Genomic DNA, 21,369 nt, shown 5'->3' with positions numbered 1-21,369 from the left:
CATGGAAGGGAAAAATCCCAACAAAGGCATCTGGGTCAGGACTTGAAAACACAGAAGTTTAATTAATTCAAACCCAGATAATTAGCTAGATTTTTAGCCATGATAATTTGGAGTGTAATTTGTGATGTCTTCCTGTCATCACTGCTGAAAGGAAGCTCAAACAAACCCACTCTTTTCTCTAAGAAAACAAAGGCAATCCATCTAAATGAGCAATATGTACTTGGGTGCTGCAGTTCCTCTTCACTACATTTAGCCAAGTACTAACTAAAGCAGAGATACTCTTGTTTTCTAGTCCTAATCTCATCTGAAAATCCCCTTTCATTTCAGATGTGCCAGCACAGATGAAGGGGGAACAGAATTCCATCTGTATGATGGTGCTTCTGTCCATGTAAATTATGTGTGCTCAGTGCTACAGAGCACATGCAGGTCCCTGTCTGGCTGCATTCACTCCCAGTGTTGCTGTGCCAACAACAAACAGCGCATTTCATGCAGGGAGATCCAACTCCTGGGCAAGACTGGGCCTAGGGATATCACATCAAGTGTTAGGTTTCTAAAATTTCCACAGACAGCCAGATTGGAAAGGCCAGTTATAGCCAATCTTCACCATCATCCTGTTTAAAACTCACCTCCAGGTCCATGCTGTGCAGCAGTCTGGTGTCCTTTCCATCCTTACACACTTTCATGCTGTCTCTGCAATTCAGTCAGACTCCAAATTGGACACAGATTACATCTATGTGTATTTAAGTGTTTAGTTAAGAATGGAGAAGTCAATTCTGTTTCATAGAAATTTTAGGGAGGCTTCCTGACACTGGTGCAAAAGAAAACCAGCTCTGACTAAAGATGTCAGAGCTTTGCCTCAGCTGTGGTATTACTAGGAATTACTAGGCATTACTCTTTTCTCAGTATTTTATTTTGGTAAAATTTACAGAATGAATTCTCTGTAGAACTTTTTAGAACTTTGTAGAGTTCTTCACATCACTGTTGAACTGGGTGGAAATCAATCAATGTAGAATACCAAGCAAAAACTAAACTAATTTTTAATTTAGTAAGAATGTATGTTTTTAAATTTAGTTGAGAGCACAGTCAAACTGAGAGCATTCTTTACACTTTGTGAAAAAAATATATCTCTTCCAAAAATTCAGCGAGTAACAATTGTTAATGGCACTTGAATGCCATGGCCTATCAAAGGATAAAAGATTTCTCTCATAGGGAATGAATGGCTGATGTGCAACATGCTAGACATAGTCTTTTGTGGTGTCCCTGAGCATAGCACAGAAAGCACATCAATTTCCTTCTGTGGATAAAAAGATGAAAAAAGAGAGAGGATAAACCAGGTTGCCAAGATCCATCTTTTTTGATGTAGTGAAAACAAACCCCTGTCAACTAGAGTCTCTCCAAGTGTCACAGAAAGAAAGGTAATAGGTTTATTCCTACAGAGGTGATACTTCTAGGACATAAAGGATCTCTCTTTTGTGCTTCTCAGGTTCAGATTGATCTTTTTTTCCTTCTCCCCTCAAGTCCTTCTAGGAGCCCACTGCAGGTACAAACCTCCGCAAGCAGACCAAAAGCAATCTCTCATGGGCTGGCTTGCTGCCCCTAAAGGCATAGAAAGATGACAAAAATGACGTCTCAGTTTTGACTGTCTTAAATATTTTGTTCTGTTCTGGCAGCAGAAAAGGAAAAATTCTCTCCTACCAGAGAATTATCCCTTGGAATGAATGCACACCTTGTGGTCGCTGAGTGAGGGTCTCAGAGGACAGGACAGAGCTGGGAGGAACTTCCCTGGCTCTGCAGCAAACAGCAGCAGGGACAGGTCAGAATCCATGCAGGGAGAACTGCACACTGAAAAGGAGAGCTTTCCAGAATAACTGCATTTTCAGATTAAAAAAAAAAAAATACTAAAAACCCCCAAAGGTTCTAAATGTGCTCTTTAACTCCTCTCACAACAAAACCTTGCTGTGAGCTTTCAGGGCTTTCTAGGAAAATATCACCATCTCTTTTCAGCTACTTAACTGAGGAGCAATCATAAAGAAACACCTAAACTCCATCAGGAGAACCAGGTGGGATGAAAGTTCTACCTCCACTCATAGCATAAATTTTAGCACAACTTCATTTATGGTGGATTCGGGTATTCTCCACAAGAACAACTCCTTGACTAAGAAATGCTTAATACTTTAAATCAAAGACCTTTTAAAATGTAATTTATTGAGAAAGCAGAAAGCTTTATCTCTCTTGGCTTTTGTCAAACAGCCCTTCCTCTTTCTTTCATATACAGCTGTAGAGATGAACTCCAGAACTCATCTGTTAACAGTGCTGACCCATAGCCAGTTCCTTAGTGCTCCTTTGGCCTCATCCTAGAAAGGCTGTGTGTCTTTAAGTGAGCAAGTCGGAATCCTCTCCAGGAAGGAGAAACTCTAGCAGCTGCAAAGTGCTGTAACCTGGGATATGACCCTGTGTTAGGTGTGACTGAGCCAGCAGATGCCAGGGAAAAGGCAACTCATGCACCCATTTCTCCAGCTCACAAGCGCTTACACACTGCTCATCTCAGTCAACACCAGAGCAAATTGAAAAAAAAATCAAGATTTAGCATTTTACTTTGGGATCACATTTTTACCCTGCATCAATAGCATTTGAGCCCAAGGGAAAACCCATCACAATACAATTTAACATGAGAGCTGTGGCCAAGCAGGTGCCACCTGAGCCACCCCTGCCAGCAGAGAAAACCTGTCACAGTTTCATATACCGGTGTTTGAAACCTTAAAATGAGAAGAAACAAACAAGCTGTGCCAAGCAAGGCACCAATTTCATGTTTATCAGCAAGCACCATAAATAAATGGCTCTATATACATAGGAATCACTAAATCCTCTAGTTTAGGCAGCCAATTGCAAAGCAGTGTGAAAATATAATTAATCCTAAGTATTAATCCTCAATAAGTGGTAGCTAAATCCTTTCTATTTGTATAGGAGGGAGCTAGGTGCACAGAGTACTTTATAAATACATGGATCTAAAACAGCTGATGCTGTGAAAGTCTGGACTTGCCAATATTTACCTTCTGGCATGCAAATGAAAGCTAGAAAAAATCGCCAGCAACAAAAAGAATAAGAATGGAGATATAAGAGAGAATGGGAAATAAGAATTGAACCAAGTAGTTGATAACTTATGTCCTATCTTTACAAGCAAGAGCTTTCTACCCATATTGAATCTGGGCCTGTGTTTTCACACTCTTATCCTGAAGATTTCTAATGGAGTTTGAGTCTTTAGTTCATTGAGGAAATCACTGGGATCGTAAGTTCCTGGGATTCAGTGTCAACAAAGCAGCTCAAAAAATTAATCTGTCTAGTAATGTCATGGGCAAAAAAATCAAAGTTGAAGCAACAAAGAACCTGTTTCAGTATCTCTACTCACACTCAGATTTTTAATGACTGACCAAAGGACCTTGAATTTTGAGGACATCACCTTTTGTGGGGTTTCCCCCCAAATCCACTGCAGTCCCTGTTTGATGATTTACAATATGTGGCTGCCTTTCAGGTGAAGCCAGACACATTTTTCTCTCTTGATTACAGTGAAATTCAGAAGGCTGTATAAACCCATGCTGTGATACTCAGCCTGGCTAGGAACTCCTCAGCCTGCCACACGTTACCAAGCAGCTGGAATGGTAAAAAAAGTGATTTAAAACATACAAATAAATTTAAAAATGCCAAAAAACAAAACAAGAAAAACAGGAGATGTCATCTGACCACAGAGTACATCTTTGCAAACAGGACAAGTCAGAACTTCATGTAAAAGAATACAGGTAAAAAGGGAAGTCAGAATGGATATATACAGTTCTTTCATCTAAAGATAAATGCATCCCCTATCCTCTCTCCAAGAGAAACAAAAACATTAAAATGCCAGATGATGTACATACATAAAAAATGCTTGTGAGGACAAGTTATTGACCTTACATCAGCAATGGGTTTGAGCAATGTGTTCAGACAGGAGCACATTCTTCATGTTCACCACTTAGACACAAGTCTATCCAGGCCAAATTGGAGCTGGCAGAGAGGCTCAGCAAGCCGCTCTCCATCATTTACCAGCAATCCTGAATAATCCAGGGGGTCCCAGCTGGCTAGAGGTCAGCAAGTGTGACAGCCAGGGACAAAAAGGGTGGGAAAGAGGATCCAGGGAACTACAGGCCTGTCAGCCTGAGCTCAGTGCCAGGGAAAGTCATGGAGCAGATCATCTGAGTAGGCACACCATCACAGGGCACAACAGAACAAGCAGGGGATCACACTCAGCCAGGGTGTGTTTGTGAGAGGCAGGTCCTGCTTGGTTAACCTCATCTCCTATGACAAGATGACCTGCTCGGTGGGTGAGGGAAAGGCTGTGGATTTTGTCTGCCTGGACTTTAGAAAAGCCTTTGACACCACTTCCAATAGCCACTCCCCTGGAAAAGCCGCTCATGGCTTGGTCTTCAGGTTACTGGAGACATTGAATGCTGCTGGTTGTCTGTTAACATCTGATTACATCTTGTAAGTTTAGCAATACCACTCTCCAGTCTCACATGAATATGATGTGATTTTTAATATTCCTTCACAGTAAATCCACACAGTCTGATGCACTGTCACTGTTTTACCATGCCTGTTGCTTTTCTTTCCTAGGAAAGCACAACATTAGGTAGTCCCACTCATGTGAGTTAGGGCATATAGGCCTTGCAAAATCTCAGCCCAAGTGCAAAGAAACCACTACTGGGAAGATCTGCTGGGCTATTTATGTTCTGCTGTGGAGAATTTATCTTTGTCCAGTTTCCAGTGCACGTCTTTCCTGATAAATGTTTGGTCTCCTGACAAAGACACAGAGGAAAGGAATCTTGTATACAAAATTTTATCTTTTTTTTAATGAAGGTGGAAATCCTGTATTTTGACTAAAAGTGATTGGTGTTGCTAAAGCATTCTTTTAATTACTCTGATTCAGTAATTAAATAAGTTAATATTGATGTAAATAAAATATTTTTAGAGGCTAGGACAAAAAACATATAAATAGCAGAAAACATACTTAGTATGTACAGTAGCTACAGAACAGCATAATATATAAAAATAAACAAGTTCATTTTAATCTTATGTGTATTTCAGTCTTAGCAGAAGCCCCAGCCTTTTTTCTAAGTCCTTTTTAAGGGTATCTTTTCTGAATTTTTAAGCTGGATCCTGGCTGGGTGTTTTGTTTTTCAAATGTTTATTGATTCAGCTGGTTTCTTAAAGCACCAACATGAGAACATCTGAGCCCCAGCAGGCTCATATATATCAAAGCTCAGTTATGAATTTCCCTGAGCAGTAGAGCCATTTGTAACCCACGGCCATATGGTTCTCTTCTCTCCTCATCTTCCATGCACATTTGCATGCATATAAGCACATATGATATTCAATTTATTTAAAATACACCCTTGTCTTCCGCTGAATAATTTTCTCAGTTGGCAGTAATCATATACCCTGCTTCTATTCAATTTTAATGGGAAAAATTTAAAAAAGCTTAAAAGACAATGTCGCTTTCTTGGTCTGGCTTTTGCAGAATTTCCCTGAATCTGGGTTCTGTGCTGTAATCACAGGAATTCTAACCCACACCACAGCTAAAGGCACAAAAGTTTCCACCACTAAAATAGAGAAGGAAGTGAAAGCTGGCTCAAAAGGGACATTAAAGCAACACAGCTTAGCCATGGCTCAAAAAACTGCCCTGTCTCTCACAGAAACCCTTTGGACCAGACCTGCTCATTCCTATCATGATGCCTTTAAACTCATTTTCTTACAACTCTTCAAACCCATTCCCACCTTTTAGCCTTCACTCCCCCACCCCTGGAAACAAGTTTGGAGTTTACCTGTACACATAGATGGGGAAATCCTTCCCCCAGTGGGCAGATCAGCATTTCCCTCTGGGCTGTTCAAGGACACACCACCGCCTGGGTGTGCCTGGGATGCAGAGCCATTGCCTGAAGCCCAGCAAGGCTCAGTTTTGCCATTGTCCTGCTTTTGGCTGTAATAGAGTTAATTTTCTTCCTAGTTGTTTGTGCTGTGGTTTGGATTTAGGATGATAATAATTTTAATAACACACTGATGTATCAGTTGCTGATGAGCAGTGCTGACACTAAAGCAAGAACTTTTCAGCTTCTCACCCTGTCCTGACACTAAGGAGGCTGGGGGTGCACAAAAAGCTGTGAGGAGACACAGCTGGGACAGCTGACCCCAAATGGCCAAAAGAATATTTCCTATCATATGGTGTCACGTCATGCTCAGCATATAAATCAGGGGGAAATCTGGCAGAGCACCACTGCTCAGGAACTGGTTGGGCACTGGTCAGTGAGTGGTGAGCAATTACATTTTGCATCACTTGTTCTGTACAATGACAACAAAACAACACGTTGTTGTTGTTATTATTACTAATATTATTAATTTTCTCTTCAGTTTCTGTATTATTAACCCATTTTAATCTTAATCCACACATTTTACTTCTTTGTTCCTAATTCTCTCCCCCACCCAAAAGCAGTTGTTTAAGGGAAATAAACGATGGACAGATTGAGCTTCGGCCTGACCACTTTTTTTATGTTTTATATCCCACATCCAACCACACACATTTCAGAGAAATGTGCTGTGGGCATGGACACAGCTGGACATCACTGGTACAAACACATTATTGTTTTAATTCACACAGTCAGAATCTCTGCAGAGCTGTAAAGCAGGAGGGGTTGGGTTCTGCAGCACGCTTCTTCCTAGGCTATAATCTTGCTTTGGAACAACGAGGGCTGCTGAACCCAGGAAGTATCCAGAAGTGCTGGGAGTTTAGCATCTGCACTCCCTTTGCATTGGTAGGTTGCTTTTAAAAGGATGCTTTTAAAGCACCATGAAGTTCTCCTTAGTCCTCTCTGGCCTTGTGGACTTTGACCACTGCCAGTACTTAGGAGGCAAAGCTCCACTTTCTTAGTCTCACTTAAGAATGCAACATGAACTAGTTCTTATAGGTTTCAAGAAATTTATTTCATATAATGGAGGCAGAATAACCAACTGAAAACTTACAGAGAAGTGCTAATTATCTCCAGTTCTGAATAAATGTTCTCATGTTTGCTTACAAATCTGTGAATAATTCCACAAGAAAATGTGAGTTGTGGGAATACATTAATTGTAAACATTAATCAACTTGAAGTCAAAACCATGTAACTGATTTGTCATGGTGTAAGTCACATGAGATACAGAAATATATCTTCAACAATCTACTGTGTGCTCTTTCCTTCCACAGCAGATACTGCAGACAGTCAGCAAGTTCATTTATTTCTGTTATCAAATAAAACAGACAATGGAAAATAATTCGAGACAGCAGGTAACTGAGTAAGAGCACCAAGCCATGTAGCTACATCAGATGGGTTCACACAGTGAAATGTGCTCACAGCTCCCTGTTTGGGCACCTGAACCTTCCAGTATGTTGAATTATACAGACCCCAGAGAGTGCAGCTTTGCAAACAGACACAGTGAACCTATTAAAATAACCTAACTTCGCTTTTCCCACTTCCTAAGGGAACAGCTGGCAGCCTAACCAAGTTGCATGCTAATTTGTCCCTAAAACACAACTGAATCAGTGACAAATATCCTGCTGTCCCCACGGCATTGAGACATGAGGTTTAAACTTTGAGGATATTGCACCTTTCTTTATAGCACAGGAAAACATTTGTGCATTTCTTTGTTGTTGTTGTTTTTGTTTGTTTGGTTGGTTTGTTTGGGGGTTGTTTGGGTTTGGTTTTGAAAAGGCAGATTTTATCATATGTCATATTGGATGCAAAGAGGCTCAGAAATTTGTTGCTAACAGCAGCCAATTCTTATAGCTTATAACTATTAACTCTATATTATGTAACTATAATTATATATATCATTATGGTTTTATATATATATATCTCGTTATTTCTATAGTTAACATAATTATTAACTATACATTATAGGACTATTAACTGAATTTTTCAGACAGCAGCAACCACTGGAGCTACACCATGAAAAAAACAGGAGAAAAGGAGTGACTCCCATCACACCAACATCCAGGCAGTTTTACTGATATCTTACCACATGCAAAGGAAATGACAACAGAAGAGGTCTCGGTAACCAACAAGTTCTCTTTCTGATTGATCCATCTGCTTTTATAGGGTATTGCATATATCCCTAGATTTTAGAAGGGAGCCTGTGTATGTTTTATCTTGCCTAAGCAAGTTTATTCTACTGTGAAGACAAGCAGAGAGTGTTCAGCCCAGAGAGGGCTCCAGGGAGACCTTAGAGCACCTTCCAGTACCTAAAGGAAGCCTGTGAGAGCTGGAGAGGTACTTTGGACAAGGACATGCAGTGATTAGGGCAAGGGGTAAGGATATTAAACTGAAAGAGGCAGGTTTAGATTAGATATTAAGAAATTCTCTACTGTGAGGATGGTGAGGCACTGGAACAGATTGCCCAGAGAAGCTGTGGATGTTCCACTGCTGGAATTGTCCAAGGCAGGTTGGATAGAACTCTGAGCAACCTGGTCTAGTGAAATGTGCCCCTGCTCATGGCAGGAGTGTTGTAACTAGATGATCCTTAAGGTCCTTTCTAACCCATACCATTCTATGATTCTATAATGATTCTGCACAAATTCCCACATTTTTACTCTTTTTAGAATATGAAATTGCAACTCATGAAAATGTCTTCAAACCATCCATTTTTATTTTTGCTCAGATGTTCGCCAGCCCTTGATCAAATCAAGAGCCTGAGTTCCCAGTCTCTTTATGAGTGGGTGTATCCATCTTGTACCTCATACCCATATTTTAGATACCACATATGCAAGCATAATGAAGTTACTCAGAAAATTCCCATAAATTGCTCAACCTTAAATTACCATAAGGTACTCTACAGTTATTAGAGGGGACACATGCAAGAGAGAGAATGAGTAACTTCGAAGAAAAAAATCATTAAAGGCCAATCAGCTGCAATTTCAGTGACTGAATTAGTATTCAGTGGGCTTTCTTTTCCCTCTAAACATTACTTGTTCTGATAAAAATAAATGCTTATTACTTCTGCATCAATTCTGCCAGCTTGAGGCATTTACTCAATACTTGGCCTCTAAGCTATTTAAGTTTGGGTAAAATGAAATACTGAGATATCTCATATTTAATCCTCAGCAGAGGAAACCACCACAGGATTCACGACTGATGTTTTCACATGAAGCAGTTATCATGACATTACAACACATGTATGGCAGAATCCTGAACATGTTAATAAAGAATCCAAGCTTCGGTGTCAGTAAAGTTAAAAGATTCTCCTCTCCAAAAGCCACTCCACCCTCCCCAGTACCTTAAGGCCGTATGAATTCATACAGGTGTGTGCATTTACAGATGAAAATACAAAGCTACATACACACACAAGTCCTGCACATTCAGCATATAACTAATACATTAAGAAATGTATTATTGGAATACACTATTAGAAAGTATATACTTATCACAACATAATGAAAGTCACGCTCTAAGATGATAAATTTTTTAAAATTTGCTTTCCTGTGGGTTTTTTTTGAGAATTCCTTTCAACTCACATTAGATTGCATAAATGCACTGGAATGGTTTATAAAGGATATTTTGCATAGAGCATTAGATTGGTAAAGACTATGACAAGTATTTTCCAGGTCTGCATCTGAAACTGTTAATTAGATCTATTTTAATTAATATCCAGTTACCACTTCCTGACAAAGATCTTGGTGTAAAGAAAGTGGTGTAAAGTCAGAAGGACTTTAAACCTTTTACAAAGGAAAAACTATTACTCCAGCAAACACTTCTCTAAGAAAAACTGACTATACCTTGAGTTGGAAATTATTGCAATAGTCTTGATGAAAAGGCTTGCTTTGTGCTTGGCTCTTCTACGTCAATGTCAAGTTATCTTTAGGCCTTGCTGATTTTTATCCATAGCACAAATGAACAAGTATTGCCTAGAGAGGAGAGGAAACAAATGCCACCAGATTTCCAGGAATAAGGCACATTGGACTGACAGCACAAAATTTTAAACCCAAATTTTTATTACATGGCTAATATGTGATTGACTGCAGGCTTCAAGTTCATCTAATCTGTATGAGAACAGAAAACATAAATTACAGAAGGCAAGGAAATTAAAAAGTTCTAATGGCTCTTTATTGAAATAAAGCACAAAAAACGGAAATAAAATATAAGCTTTACTCTCATGGGATCTGTTGCTTCATTAATGAAGAACCACTTTTTGACTAAGGACAGACATACAGACCAAAGCCTTCCTCTTTTCCTTCATTTTCCTTCAAAAAGGTCAAGGTAGGAGGAGAGGAAGGAAGGGCTTGTCCATATCACTGGGTTTTGAACATAAAGAAGACACAGAATCAGAGGCACACTGAGCACATTAACACAAGAATACACCTGAATACTTATCAACCCCCTCCAGTCTCTACCTCTGTAAATTTGTGTGTTGGCAGAAATGGAACATTAGCAAGGCTGTACAGGGGATTTCAGAGACATAAGTGCAAGAGTGCATGTCTTGGCAACAGCCTCGGCCCTGCAGTGCAGATACCTGCTAGAACTTTGCCCTAGCAGAAAACTCTTTAACACAAGTTTTAATATAAGGAATTTCTTACTTCTATTTTTTAAATTTATTTTATTTCAGTAGCATATGAAGGCTACACATTTGAAATTAATATAAATCCTTTAAAATATGTTTAAAGTTTTAAGATTTTTTCTATTTATTTAAACTTGTAGAAGAATACATTATGCATTCCAAACATGCAGTCAAGGAAAGCACTGGAAAAGAATACTAAAATCAAATAATGCAGTAACAGCCAAGTAAGCCTGTAATAGTCAAATATTTTCTCAGAAATTCTGTAAATAGATTGTGACTGGGACCTCTCAGGAAGAACTGTATGAAAAAGTAAGATTTCAAGAAACAAAATCCTAGAAAACTGAAGCATGGTTGTCAGAAAACCAGCTCTTCTAAATATCCACATTTTATACTTTGTATAAGTCTATTTAGGATATACTGAACAAATAAGCCTTAAGAGTAATTCAATACAGAAATGGAAATGCTGATAGGGAGTGTCTCCTAGTGGCTTGCAGCCATTTAATTATTATAGAATGGTTGGAAAGCGACCTCAAAGATCATAATTTCAACTCCACTGCCATGGGCAGGGACACTGTAGGCATGTACCTCACATGGTGGGGGCTGCACCCCCACAGTAGCAGGGGTTTCCATTTTAGGAAAGGATTTAGGTTTCATTTTTTGTTTCACTTATAAGGTAAAAACCAGAGAGTTCCACACCTTATTTGGCCATGTTCCAGCACAAAGACACCTGTTGGATCCTTGGAGCTGTGCCTCAAAACCCTGTTACTATTTCTATTGGGCAGGATGCCAAGAATCCCACTTTACTCATTGCTTAAGAGAGTGCACAAAGACTTTCAGTGCACTTTCAGGGCGTTGTAACAGGTGCAAGGATTCTCTTTGCATCTGGCACAGCTTTTTTTCCTGTATGGTTTGTTTTCATCTTAATTAAAACATTTTTGCTTTTCAAACACCTCTGATGGTGCCATCTTGCTAATATTTTAAGCCATTCTGGGGCTGCTAGCCAAACCCTTGCACCTGCAAGGAGTTTATAATACCTGGCTCCCCATGAATGTGTCAGGACACCTTGCCCTAGGCCAGGTTGCTCAAAGCCCCATCCAGTCTGGGGCTGAACTTTGAGGAACAGGGCATCCACAATTTCTCTGGGCAACTTTGTCCAGAGCCTCACCACTCACACAGTAAAAATTTCCTCCAGTATCTAACCTAAACCTACTCTATTTCTGCTCAAAGCTGTTATCCCTTGCCCTACCACTACATGCCCTTGTCCAAAACCCGTCTCCAACGCTCTTGCAGGCCCCTTTATGTACCAGCAGGCTGCTCTAAGGTCTCCCAGACACTTCTCTTTCCCAAGCTGAACAACCACAACGCTCTCAGCCCTGTTGTCACAGACAAGGGGCTGCAGCCCTCTGATGATCTTCATGTCCCTCCTCTGGACTTGCTCCAACAGGTCCATGTCTGTTATGTTGGATCCTCAGAGCTGGATGCATTTCTCCAGGTGGGGTCTCACCAGAGCAGAGCAGAGGGGCAGAATCACCTCTCTGGACCTACAGGCCACGCTTCACATGAAGCAACCCAGGACATGTTTGGGTTTCTGGGCTGCAAGTGCACATTGCTGGGCCATGTCCATCCTCTCATCCACCAGCACCCCCAAGTCCTTTTCTCCAGGGCTGCTCTCAACCCATTCTCTGCCCAGCCTGCTTTTGTGCTTGGCATTGCCCCGCCTCAGGTGCATAGTAGCTTGCTGTGCAACAGCACTCAAGGTTCCTCAAGGCAAAAAATAATTTAAATAATGAAATATTCTTGACTCTCATAGAAGCAAAATGAGAGACTACTTTATACATTGTTCCTGGGAACCATGATTACAAACAGATGAGTAACATGGAAAAGAGATGAACCTTTTCCCTGTGTTCAGTTATTTTCAGATGCAAACAAGAACTCCCTTGAAATAGACAAACATTTGGAATGTGAGCTCTAGTCATTGCATATTGTAATGCCTCTGAAGAGATAACCATTTTACTTGACTTAGTTTCCTCTGTTGCAGGAGACAGCAGAGCATGTTTCCAAACACGTAACTCACAGCAAGAAGAATTTGACAAAGAACAGCTGAAATTCTCATCATATTGAACTACCTGCATTAGACCAGAGGTGACAAAGGCATATTGAGTATGATTCCTTTTCTCTTTCATTCCTCCATTTCCCAAATATCACATTCTTAACTCTGTGTCCCCAAAGGTTAAACCTCAGGTTACCAAGTAATATTCATATACATCTAAAAGAACTTAATTTATGCTGCAAAGTAATAAGCTACATAATTTTTTCTAAAGGACCTCTACAGGAATTCTACCACCTTGTTTGACATTATTGGCCAACAAATAAAATTTAGATGCATAACAGTCATGCAATGGTAATACATTCACTGTGCCTTTCCAAAAAGCATTTTCAAGACAGTTTTAAAAGGAAGGAATGAAAAGAGATTTACAAACCCATTCTGTCTTAACTTACTCAAGTAAAAGTAAAGAAAAGCTTTGCAATATTGAATATACGATATAATCCTGCTATGGGGAGAAGGAAAATCAGATTCCTTGAAAAGCTTCTGCATTTGGAGGGTTCTTGCAAGCCACAGCTACTTGCCTCCCTCTTGTTATTTAATCAGTTCACTGATACAAATCTGGAGAATTTACAGGAGAGTCAAAACAATCACAATGAAAGAAACCCTTATTCTTGCCTCAATAGATTCTTACAGAGTTCTGAAATGATACTGGTAGGGAGACACAAACTAAAAGGCTGCCTGTAGTTGTGTCTCAGTACTTTGGTATCGCGGATGACAGCAGCTTTCCTGCCAGTACACAACATATTAGGAATTCTTTGCTATAGATTTGTAAGCCAGCTATGAATAGCCCAACCCTGGGTGGAGCTGTCACAACTAACTCTTTGGTTTAAATGTACTGACAATGCCAATTTAAAATAAGAAACAGAAGTCTTCAGATACAACTATTCAACTCAACCATACCAGTTTGTTAAACCAAAGCATCCTCACTGGCCAGAGTACGCTTACATTGCAAATATACCGTGTTTTGACTTAGGCATCAAAGACAGAACAGTTAAGTGACTGCAGCATTTACAGTGGCATCTGAGGCACAAGCAGCACCTCTGAGTATCCCATCCCAGGTTATAATACTGGTGCTTTTTCTGTCTGTTACATTTTCTCATTGTAAATGAGTCACTTGAAATGAAGTATAAAGTCAAACAAAGATGGCACAACTGAGAGTATGACAAGACCTTAGCTACCAGCACTGGAGGTACAATTTCCAGCTATACAGTGACCCTTACTTTGCTTTTGGAAAAAGCTACTAAACGTATTTTAGAAATGTGAACAGATTTTACTGCAAGTATAAATAAGTCCCAAACCAACAATTCAAAATGTGCACAAACAGTAAAACTGCTCCATTTAATTACCTGTATAAGAAACATAATACCCCACTCATTTCACTCACATTTCATTCAAAACTACTGAATGTTAAATCAGTTTTTTGGTCAACAGTATCTGAATTGGAGATTTTTTTTCTTTATGATACATTCTACTTTGCACATCATATGCTTGTAACTCTTTATCTGGCTACTTTTTTCACAGGTAAACAGTGGAATTTAAAAACAGTAGTGAATTCTCAAAACTCAGAAGTATAGCAAATAAAGTCACTTGAAAAAAGCAATGCATAAATCTATTCGCCTATGCAATAGCAGCATGTGACAATTATTCTGACAAAGATGTTAATGCAGAAGACATTTTCCCAGAGCTCTGAAAAAGCTTACTTCCATGGCAGCAAAGTCAAAACACTCTCACTTTCTTACAGAAAAATTCCAATGAAGAAATTTGATTCTCCTGTAAAACATCCCCTTTTTGATTTTCAGCAAATTGTAGTGAACTTGTCAGATTGTCTACCTCTTCATGTCTGTAACAAATTCTTAACACAAACTAGAGCAGAGCACACTGAATAATTAATTTCCAGAGTTCACCTTTATTAAAAACAAGGTTTTTGTTGTGAGAACAAATAATCTCTCACTCGTAGCTTGAAAGCCTAAGATAGGATCACTGGCTTCCAGGGTTGCTACCAGCTGCTTAGCAACCTGTCCTACTTGTCTTCCTTCCTTCCTGTTGTAGAGGACTGTGGCCAGAGGAGTTGGCTGGCGATAGATGAAAACTCGTCGCAGACACTCGCAAAGAGCAGCGTAGGAGTAATCTGGAGCACAAGCCATGAACTTCTTGTCTTGCTTTGATGCTTGGACATAACCTATATAGCCCAAAGCCAAGTAGAATGGATAAGCAACCAAAAAACTAACCAAAAAAACCCCAACACACACACAAAAAAACAAACCCAAAAAACCCCTACAAAACAAAACAACAAACAAACAAACAAACCCCACAAAAAACCAAAACCACCAACAAAACAAACAACAACCCCCCCCACACACACACACAAAAAAAACCCACCAAACCACTCTCATTACATAAGCCAGTACTTTCTAAAGGGATACATTTACCAGTTTAATACCAATATACAATTCTCGTGTACCTCATCTTAACTGGTGTTTTGGATACATCAAGTACAGCAAGATACTCTTCCCACATCTGGCTCCTTTCTGCCCCACCAGGTCTTTCACTTTCTCAGCAGGATCATAAGGCCACAGACATGGTCCATGTGGCCAATCTTGGCCTAATATTAGCAGTCTAAGTAGAATAAATCTCTTCTCTCTCCTCCCAGTGTGTAATTACATTTAAAAATTAGGATTTCTGAGCCTACCCTGATCTTGAACAGACACTTAAAACCTGTCTTCTGTTTAGAACTGACTAAAAAAAATTAGTTACTTTTTAACACACTATAATTTCTGTTAATATTCACTCAGAAAGAAAAAAAAAAACCCTCTCTCTTTTCCACTTTCATTACAGGACTCTAGTATCAAATAGATTCATTTCAGACTGATTTCCTTTCACACTTCTGTAAAGAGAACTGAGATACAATCATTGCAAAGTGATCTACCATCTTTCTGCAAGGGTATTTGCTTCAATCCCATTGAAAAATGCATGCCAATGATTATCACATAGGTCAACAACACAGGAAAATTCTAAAAATCACTTATTAAAACACCTTACCATAAGATTACACACATCTAGACATATAATCAGTTAACTGCAGCTATTGCCCTGATGATGTCTGAGTGTTAAGGTGGTCTCTAACTCAAGATCACTTATCCAAAGAACTCTCCTTTTTACTATGCAGTTCTGTGCTTACACCCTATACATGGTCTGAAAAGGCTTGTTTTCCTCACAGGCCAAAAAAATTTCATTTCTATGTTCTCTTATTTCTAAAATTCAGCTACCATGCTGCTATCAACAGAATTATAATAACTTTCAATTCAGATTTAAGGAAGTGAAATATCAATGTAAGCCCCATCAGAAGTATTCAGATAGAAAGTCTCACAGGTGTGTGACACAGAAGTTAATTTCTTACCTAAAGCATTAAAAGTTGCAATGTGTTCCCACATATTCTCTGGTTGGTCAGAGTGAGGCTGCCAGAGAAGAGCATCAACATCATGCCTCAGGCAGAAGCATGGCATTTCTTTGGGATTTACAACAACTGAGAAAAGATATTGGTTGCTTCCAAGATTAATCTGAAAACAACACAAATAAAAAATATTGATTCAAAGCACAAATAGCAGAATCTGTTACAATACTGCCAAAGTTAGATGATCAACCGTTTTATGTTTTTTTACTTGACAAAATGTTTGAATACATTATCCTGCATCCCACTGATCAATAGCTCAATACGTCAGAGGTGCTTAACACATTTCAAGGAGACGCAATTAAGTTTGTTGGAGTAATATTCAGAGGAATACTATATCCACTACACAAGCAAATAGGAATGTGTTTGGTGCAGAAATGATTTTCTAGGATAGATCCTAACCTACAACTTCTCATGTTAGGAAAAAATTTGCTCTAAGTAGTCCCATCTGGTTTTCTGCAGGGCTAACAGGGAAGGAAATACTGTCCCTCTCAGGTAAAAGCTGGCAAGCACTGAAACAAGGATTAGTTAGAATACTAAAATCACAAAATGTCAATATTTTTTAATTTACTCACAATCAGATAATTACCAAAGTTCAGATTAGCAGACTCCTCAATAAAAATGTTCATAGGAGTTATGGTTAAAAAGCTGTACCATCTCCATTTCTGAAGGAAAAGGCCCCATAATTGCCAACAAGAAAGAACAACTTGAAAGAAGAACTAAATCAAAGTGAAAATATATTCCTGTATGCTGAAAAATATACTGAAATACTCATATTTATACATACTCTAACAAGAATCAAAACCACAATTGTCCATAAAAGAGGCTGAAATTACAATTTCTACCCACACTAACTGTCCTTTGACCATAATGCTTTAAACACATTAACATTTGAATTACTTTTATGCCACCCATTTTATCTTGCTCCATAAAGTCTTGCTGCCTGCTAGAAAGCAGCCCTTTGTGATCCCACGAGCTTATGTTCCTCCTGATCTATGAAATAACTCTGGGGAATTTTTACCCTTCAGTGTGAGAAGCAGTCGTTTAGGCTGAGTTATTCAGAACTTGATCCACTCTGGTCTTGAAAATCTCAAGGACAGAGGCCGCACAACTTACTAGGGAACCCAAACCATGTTACAACCACAATGTCATTTTTGCTTTCATCCAGTTTCAAAAAAAGCCCCCAAACAACCCCATGACAACAAGTTAATCTGTAATGTTTTCATATGATTTTGTTGCTTCCAACTCCAGACCACAGACCAGATCAAATCCTAGTTTACTGTTAGTCAGGGTTGCTTACAACCCAGATCAAGACCGCTATTGAAGCATTTTGCCCCTGCTCTGTTATTTTCAGTGTGATTGACAAAGAAGTATTATAAAGTGATCTATGCTCCAGCTTCTTAGTAAAAAAGGTCAGGTTTCTACCAGGCTGTCTGAAAAGCTACTGAGGAAAATGCAAACTAAGTCATCTAAAGAATTTTATGCACTAAAAAAGACTCTTTTCTTATAATTGCTCTGATGCAACTTTAGTTTTTCAAATGGCTCACTTGTGAAAGTATATGTATTTTTTTTAATCAGAACAAAAGGAGCTTTGTTTTTCTATTAAAATGACATTGAAGGACACATATTGACCGACAATTTCTGTTGCTACTGTGATTTGATATTATGGGAAAAATTCATGTGATTTCAACAGTCTACAGATTTTTGTACTGATAATAGAGGTCAAATTCCAAACAAAAAACTGCTTTAAAGTATTTCTGTAATAATTTGCAGTACTTACTATATGAGTGACTTTCAAGGTATTGCCATCAAATCTGCACAAGCTTGCGCCGTCTTCAAGAAAAGCATCACATTCTTCTAACTCTTGAGCATTACAAGGTGGGTTTTCCTTTTCAGGGTTTGGATTCTGAAAAAAAGAATGAACTACACTGAAAATGGAAACTATTGAAAAAATAATTTATTAATCCTTTTTATAACACAAAAAAAAAAAACCCCAAAAACAACTGAACATGAAGAATTATTTGCATATCCATACATACTGAAAGATTAAGCTATTATTACTCAAAATTAATAGAATGATTTCTGCTGTGAAGGACTGCAGAAGTGGTAGGTACAATAAAATCAATTTCAGTTTGAGGAAAGGTACATAAGCCATTAAAACATGGACAATAAATTCCCTTCTCTAGATAGCAATAGTATACAATCCCGAAAATATATGCACATTTAGTAAATGTACATACATCAATGTAAGCTTGTTTCAGCTTGCCATCAGTAATGCTAATAAAAAATGGATTGATTTGTTTTATAAGCAGATCTAAATACATGAAATATTTTAGTTTTTCTAATAATAATTTTAATTTATTAAAATCTATTTTAAATTGATGAAAACTTATGATTTAAAAAATCATCAGTTTAAGCTCCGTATGAAGTACAAAAGAAAAGAAATTTGAAGTTCCAAATAAATCTACGGTCAAAAGATTTAGTACAATATCTTGCTCACAAATACTGAGGGAGAGAGGAGAGAAATCAATCTGGAGCACTAAATAGAATTTATTTTAATAACAAATTTCAGTCTTATTAAAGACAAAGTAATAATCCAAATCCAAATATATCAAAAGACACAGGAAGGCACACTTCACAAGTTTCAGATGAGATGCCATTTTCTAATTAAAAGTATCGAGCAAATAGCAGCTCAAAACTACATTTTACTTTAAGCAGACTTCCTGTATAACAAAAATGCCAGAAAGTTCATGAGTCATGTTTATAGTTTCCTAAATTTTCCTTTTAAACATGCCATTTACACTCACAGTCTGTAGGCCAAGTAGAGTAACCCTAGGAAGACAGTATAAAAGTTCTGCTATAACCTATTGATAAACTAGAAACAGACATCTTTCAAAATCATTTAATTAATTGCTTTCAAACAAACGGGCACATCCTAACTGGTGGGAACAAAGTTTATTTCCAGTGTTAAATCCAGGCTTCTGTTTGGTGCACAGACACCATCCTGTAAGTTAAATTCACTCCCCCTTGAAGATGGTTTTACTGCTCAAAGTACATTCACAACTTTAGCGCCGTTAGTTTATTACAGCTGCAGTTAAAAATGAATGATGAACTGGGTCAATGCAGCGCAAGTTAGGGCACCAAGAAAAGACAACATGCAAAAGTACAAGAATCTTAAGTGTTTGATTCTCGACTCTTTACCATTACTTCAGAGGTAAGATGCATCAGGCTTTCAGCTATTTCAGAGCATTGGGAAGGGTCCATAACAAATTCCCCTCTTGTGTCACCAATGATTAGCTCTGGCCACCGGCATCCCTCATTCTTCTTAATCAGAGAGATTTCCAAACTAAAATGCAAAGAGAAGATAAAGAGTAGCACATGAAAGCACTATACTGATTTGTCAGGTTAGTCAAAAAACTCTAAATGTTATTAAGAGCACTTCTCTTCAAACAGAATTAATAATGAAAATCACAGAAACCATTAGCATTCAAATTATAAAATACACTATACTTCCAAAAAATATTCTAAAGAAAAACACACCAAATATGTGATTTCTAATAGCCTAAACACAAATCTCAGAGTTTTCCATATAGGTGCAGTTTACTCTGAACCAGTCTCATTAAAATATTTCAAATATGGCAGGAAATAACTTGTAAAGCAATCTATCCAAAGACTGACAGTATTTTACTACAGAGGTTTATTTGAAACATAAGTAATAGTTCTTAGGGTTATTTAAGTATGCCCTACCTCTATATAACATCTGGGACAAAAATACTTGTATTTCATAGACCTCAGTAATACTACATCAATTAATTATCTATACTATCTATCTAAAGTCATATCTCAGAAGATGTAAAATTTCTGTAACATGTCAAAAAAACCCCAACAACAACCCAGTAAAATCACTAAACTATTAGGAATAACTAATTAAATGAAAATTAAGACACAGCCCAATGCACCAACATAGTAATTCCATTTAAATGCACTGTTGGACAAACACATAGATATAATGATAAAACTGAAGTCAGTTTTATTATACTCACTTTTTAGATACACTTACAGGTTCTCCAGCAATGACAGCTGTAGTGCTCCTGGCAGAAAGCCCTCAAAGTTACTAATTACTGCACCTTTGCAGCAACTCTTTAGTGAACTCTGAATCAGTCTCTAAAGCAGTTACACTGGTATTAGGAACATCACACTTTTACAGAAGACATTTGGAGCAAGTTTTTGACTTTTAATCAATAGATTTATAGCAGCACTGCAGCATGTAGAAGAACATTAAGAACTGAGTGCAAATTACTACACTGAAATCTGGAATTACTCTTTCTCAATAAAGTAGAAGCCTGAGATTCATGCAATAATGCTCACTTGAATAAGTATTAAAAAAATCAAGTTATTCAGCTCAGCTGTTTTTCAGCATGATACCTAAAGACCAACAATCCACACATTGTAACCATAGTCAATTTTTAATGTACAATAATAGCATAATCTATATAAAAATATTAGTCCCTCTAATTTCACTTTTGAGAATTACTGACCTTTACAGTTAACCTTTTGAAAACTGCAAAAAGCCAACCTTATCTCAGCTCAAAGGGTAGCCTCTGTTTTAGATAAACAGCTATGAGCTTTTGAGTGGATCACCTGGTGGCGTAAATGTTTCTTCTTGAGTTCATTAAAGAGTATGAATATCCCTGAGATAACCAGACCAGCCTGGGTAAACACATATATGGCTCAGCCCTGCTGGAGTACGAAAACTAGACAACACACAAAGAAAAACCTGACTGTGTTTTAGAGAGCTCTGAATTATTTTTTTGCACTCTCTTAATTCTTTCATATTTTTATTTCAGTATGAAAAAAAAAAAAAAAACCTAAAATTTACTTCTCAAATAATAGCAGGAACATTTCTATTTGAGGTCTACAGCATGTTAAGTTCACACAGACTAATTTTCTATAATGCACATACTATATAATTTTTTAGGAAAAAGTAATTAGGAATTCATAAGTCAAGCCTAAAGAATTCCTGTTGAATTATTACTAAAATGCTCGTCTGTGGAAAGAAGAAGAGAAATTAACACAAACAACAAGGTACATTCAGACTAATCAATCCTGAAACATAGTGAAAAAAATCATTGTTGAACCAATTAAGTTTACTCTTCTTACAAATCTATGTTTAACATTTTGATACTGGGTGGGGTTTTTCCTGGAAAAT

At 38.0% G+C, this 21,369-nt stretch overlaps 1 protein-coding gene across 2 annotated transcripts in view; it reads right to left on the bottom strand.

Moving 5' to 3' along the window:
- Positions 1-8,680: 8,680 nt before the first annotated feature.
- The window catches only part of NUDCD1 (NudC domain containing 1), a 41,178-nt gene continuing 28,489 nt past the window's right edge, over positions 8,681-21,369 (bottom strand). For both annotated transcript variants that reach the window (XM_040062396.2, XM_040062387.2), the window contains exons 7-10: positions 19,362-19,506; positions 17,941-18,066; positions 16,110-16,269; positions 8,681-14,891 (exon numbers count right to left, since the gene is read on the bottom strand). In XM_040062396.2, the coding sequence (XP_039918330.1) occupies positions 14,599-14,891; positions 16,110-16,269; positions 17,941-18,066; positions 19,362-19,506 (724 nt within the window). In that variant the 3' untranslated portion in view covers positions 8,681-14,598. The remainder of the gene's footprint in view (positions 14,892-16,109; positions 16,270-17,940; positions 18,067-19,361; positions 19,507-21,369) is intronic.

The sequence above is a fragment of the Hirundo rustica genome, chromosome 1, assembly GCF_015227805.2.
Source record: "Hirundo rustica isolate bHirRus1 chromosome 1, bHirRus1.pri.v3, whole genome shotgun sequence".
Taxonomy (NCBI): Eukaryota; Metazoa; Chordata; class Aves; order Passeriformes; family Hirundinidae; genus Hirundo; species Hirundo rustica.
Note: the sequence above shows the minus strand (reverse complement) of the source record. Positions and strands in the feature narration are given on the sequence as shown.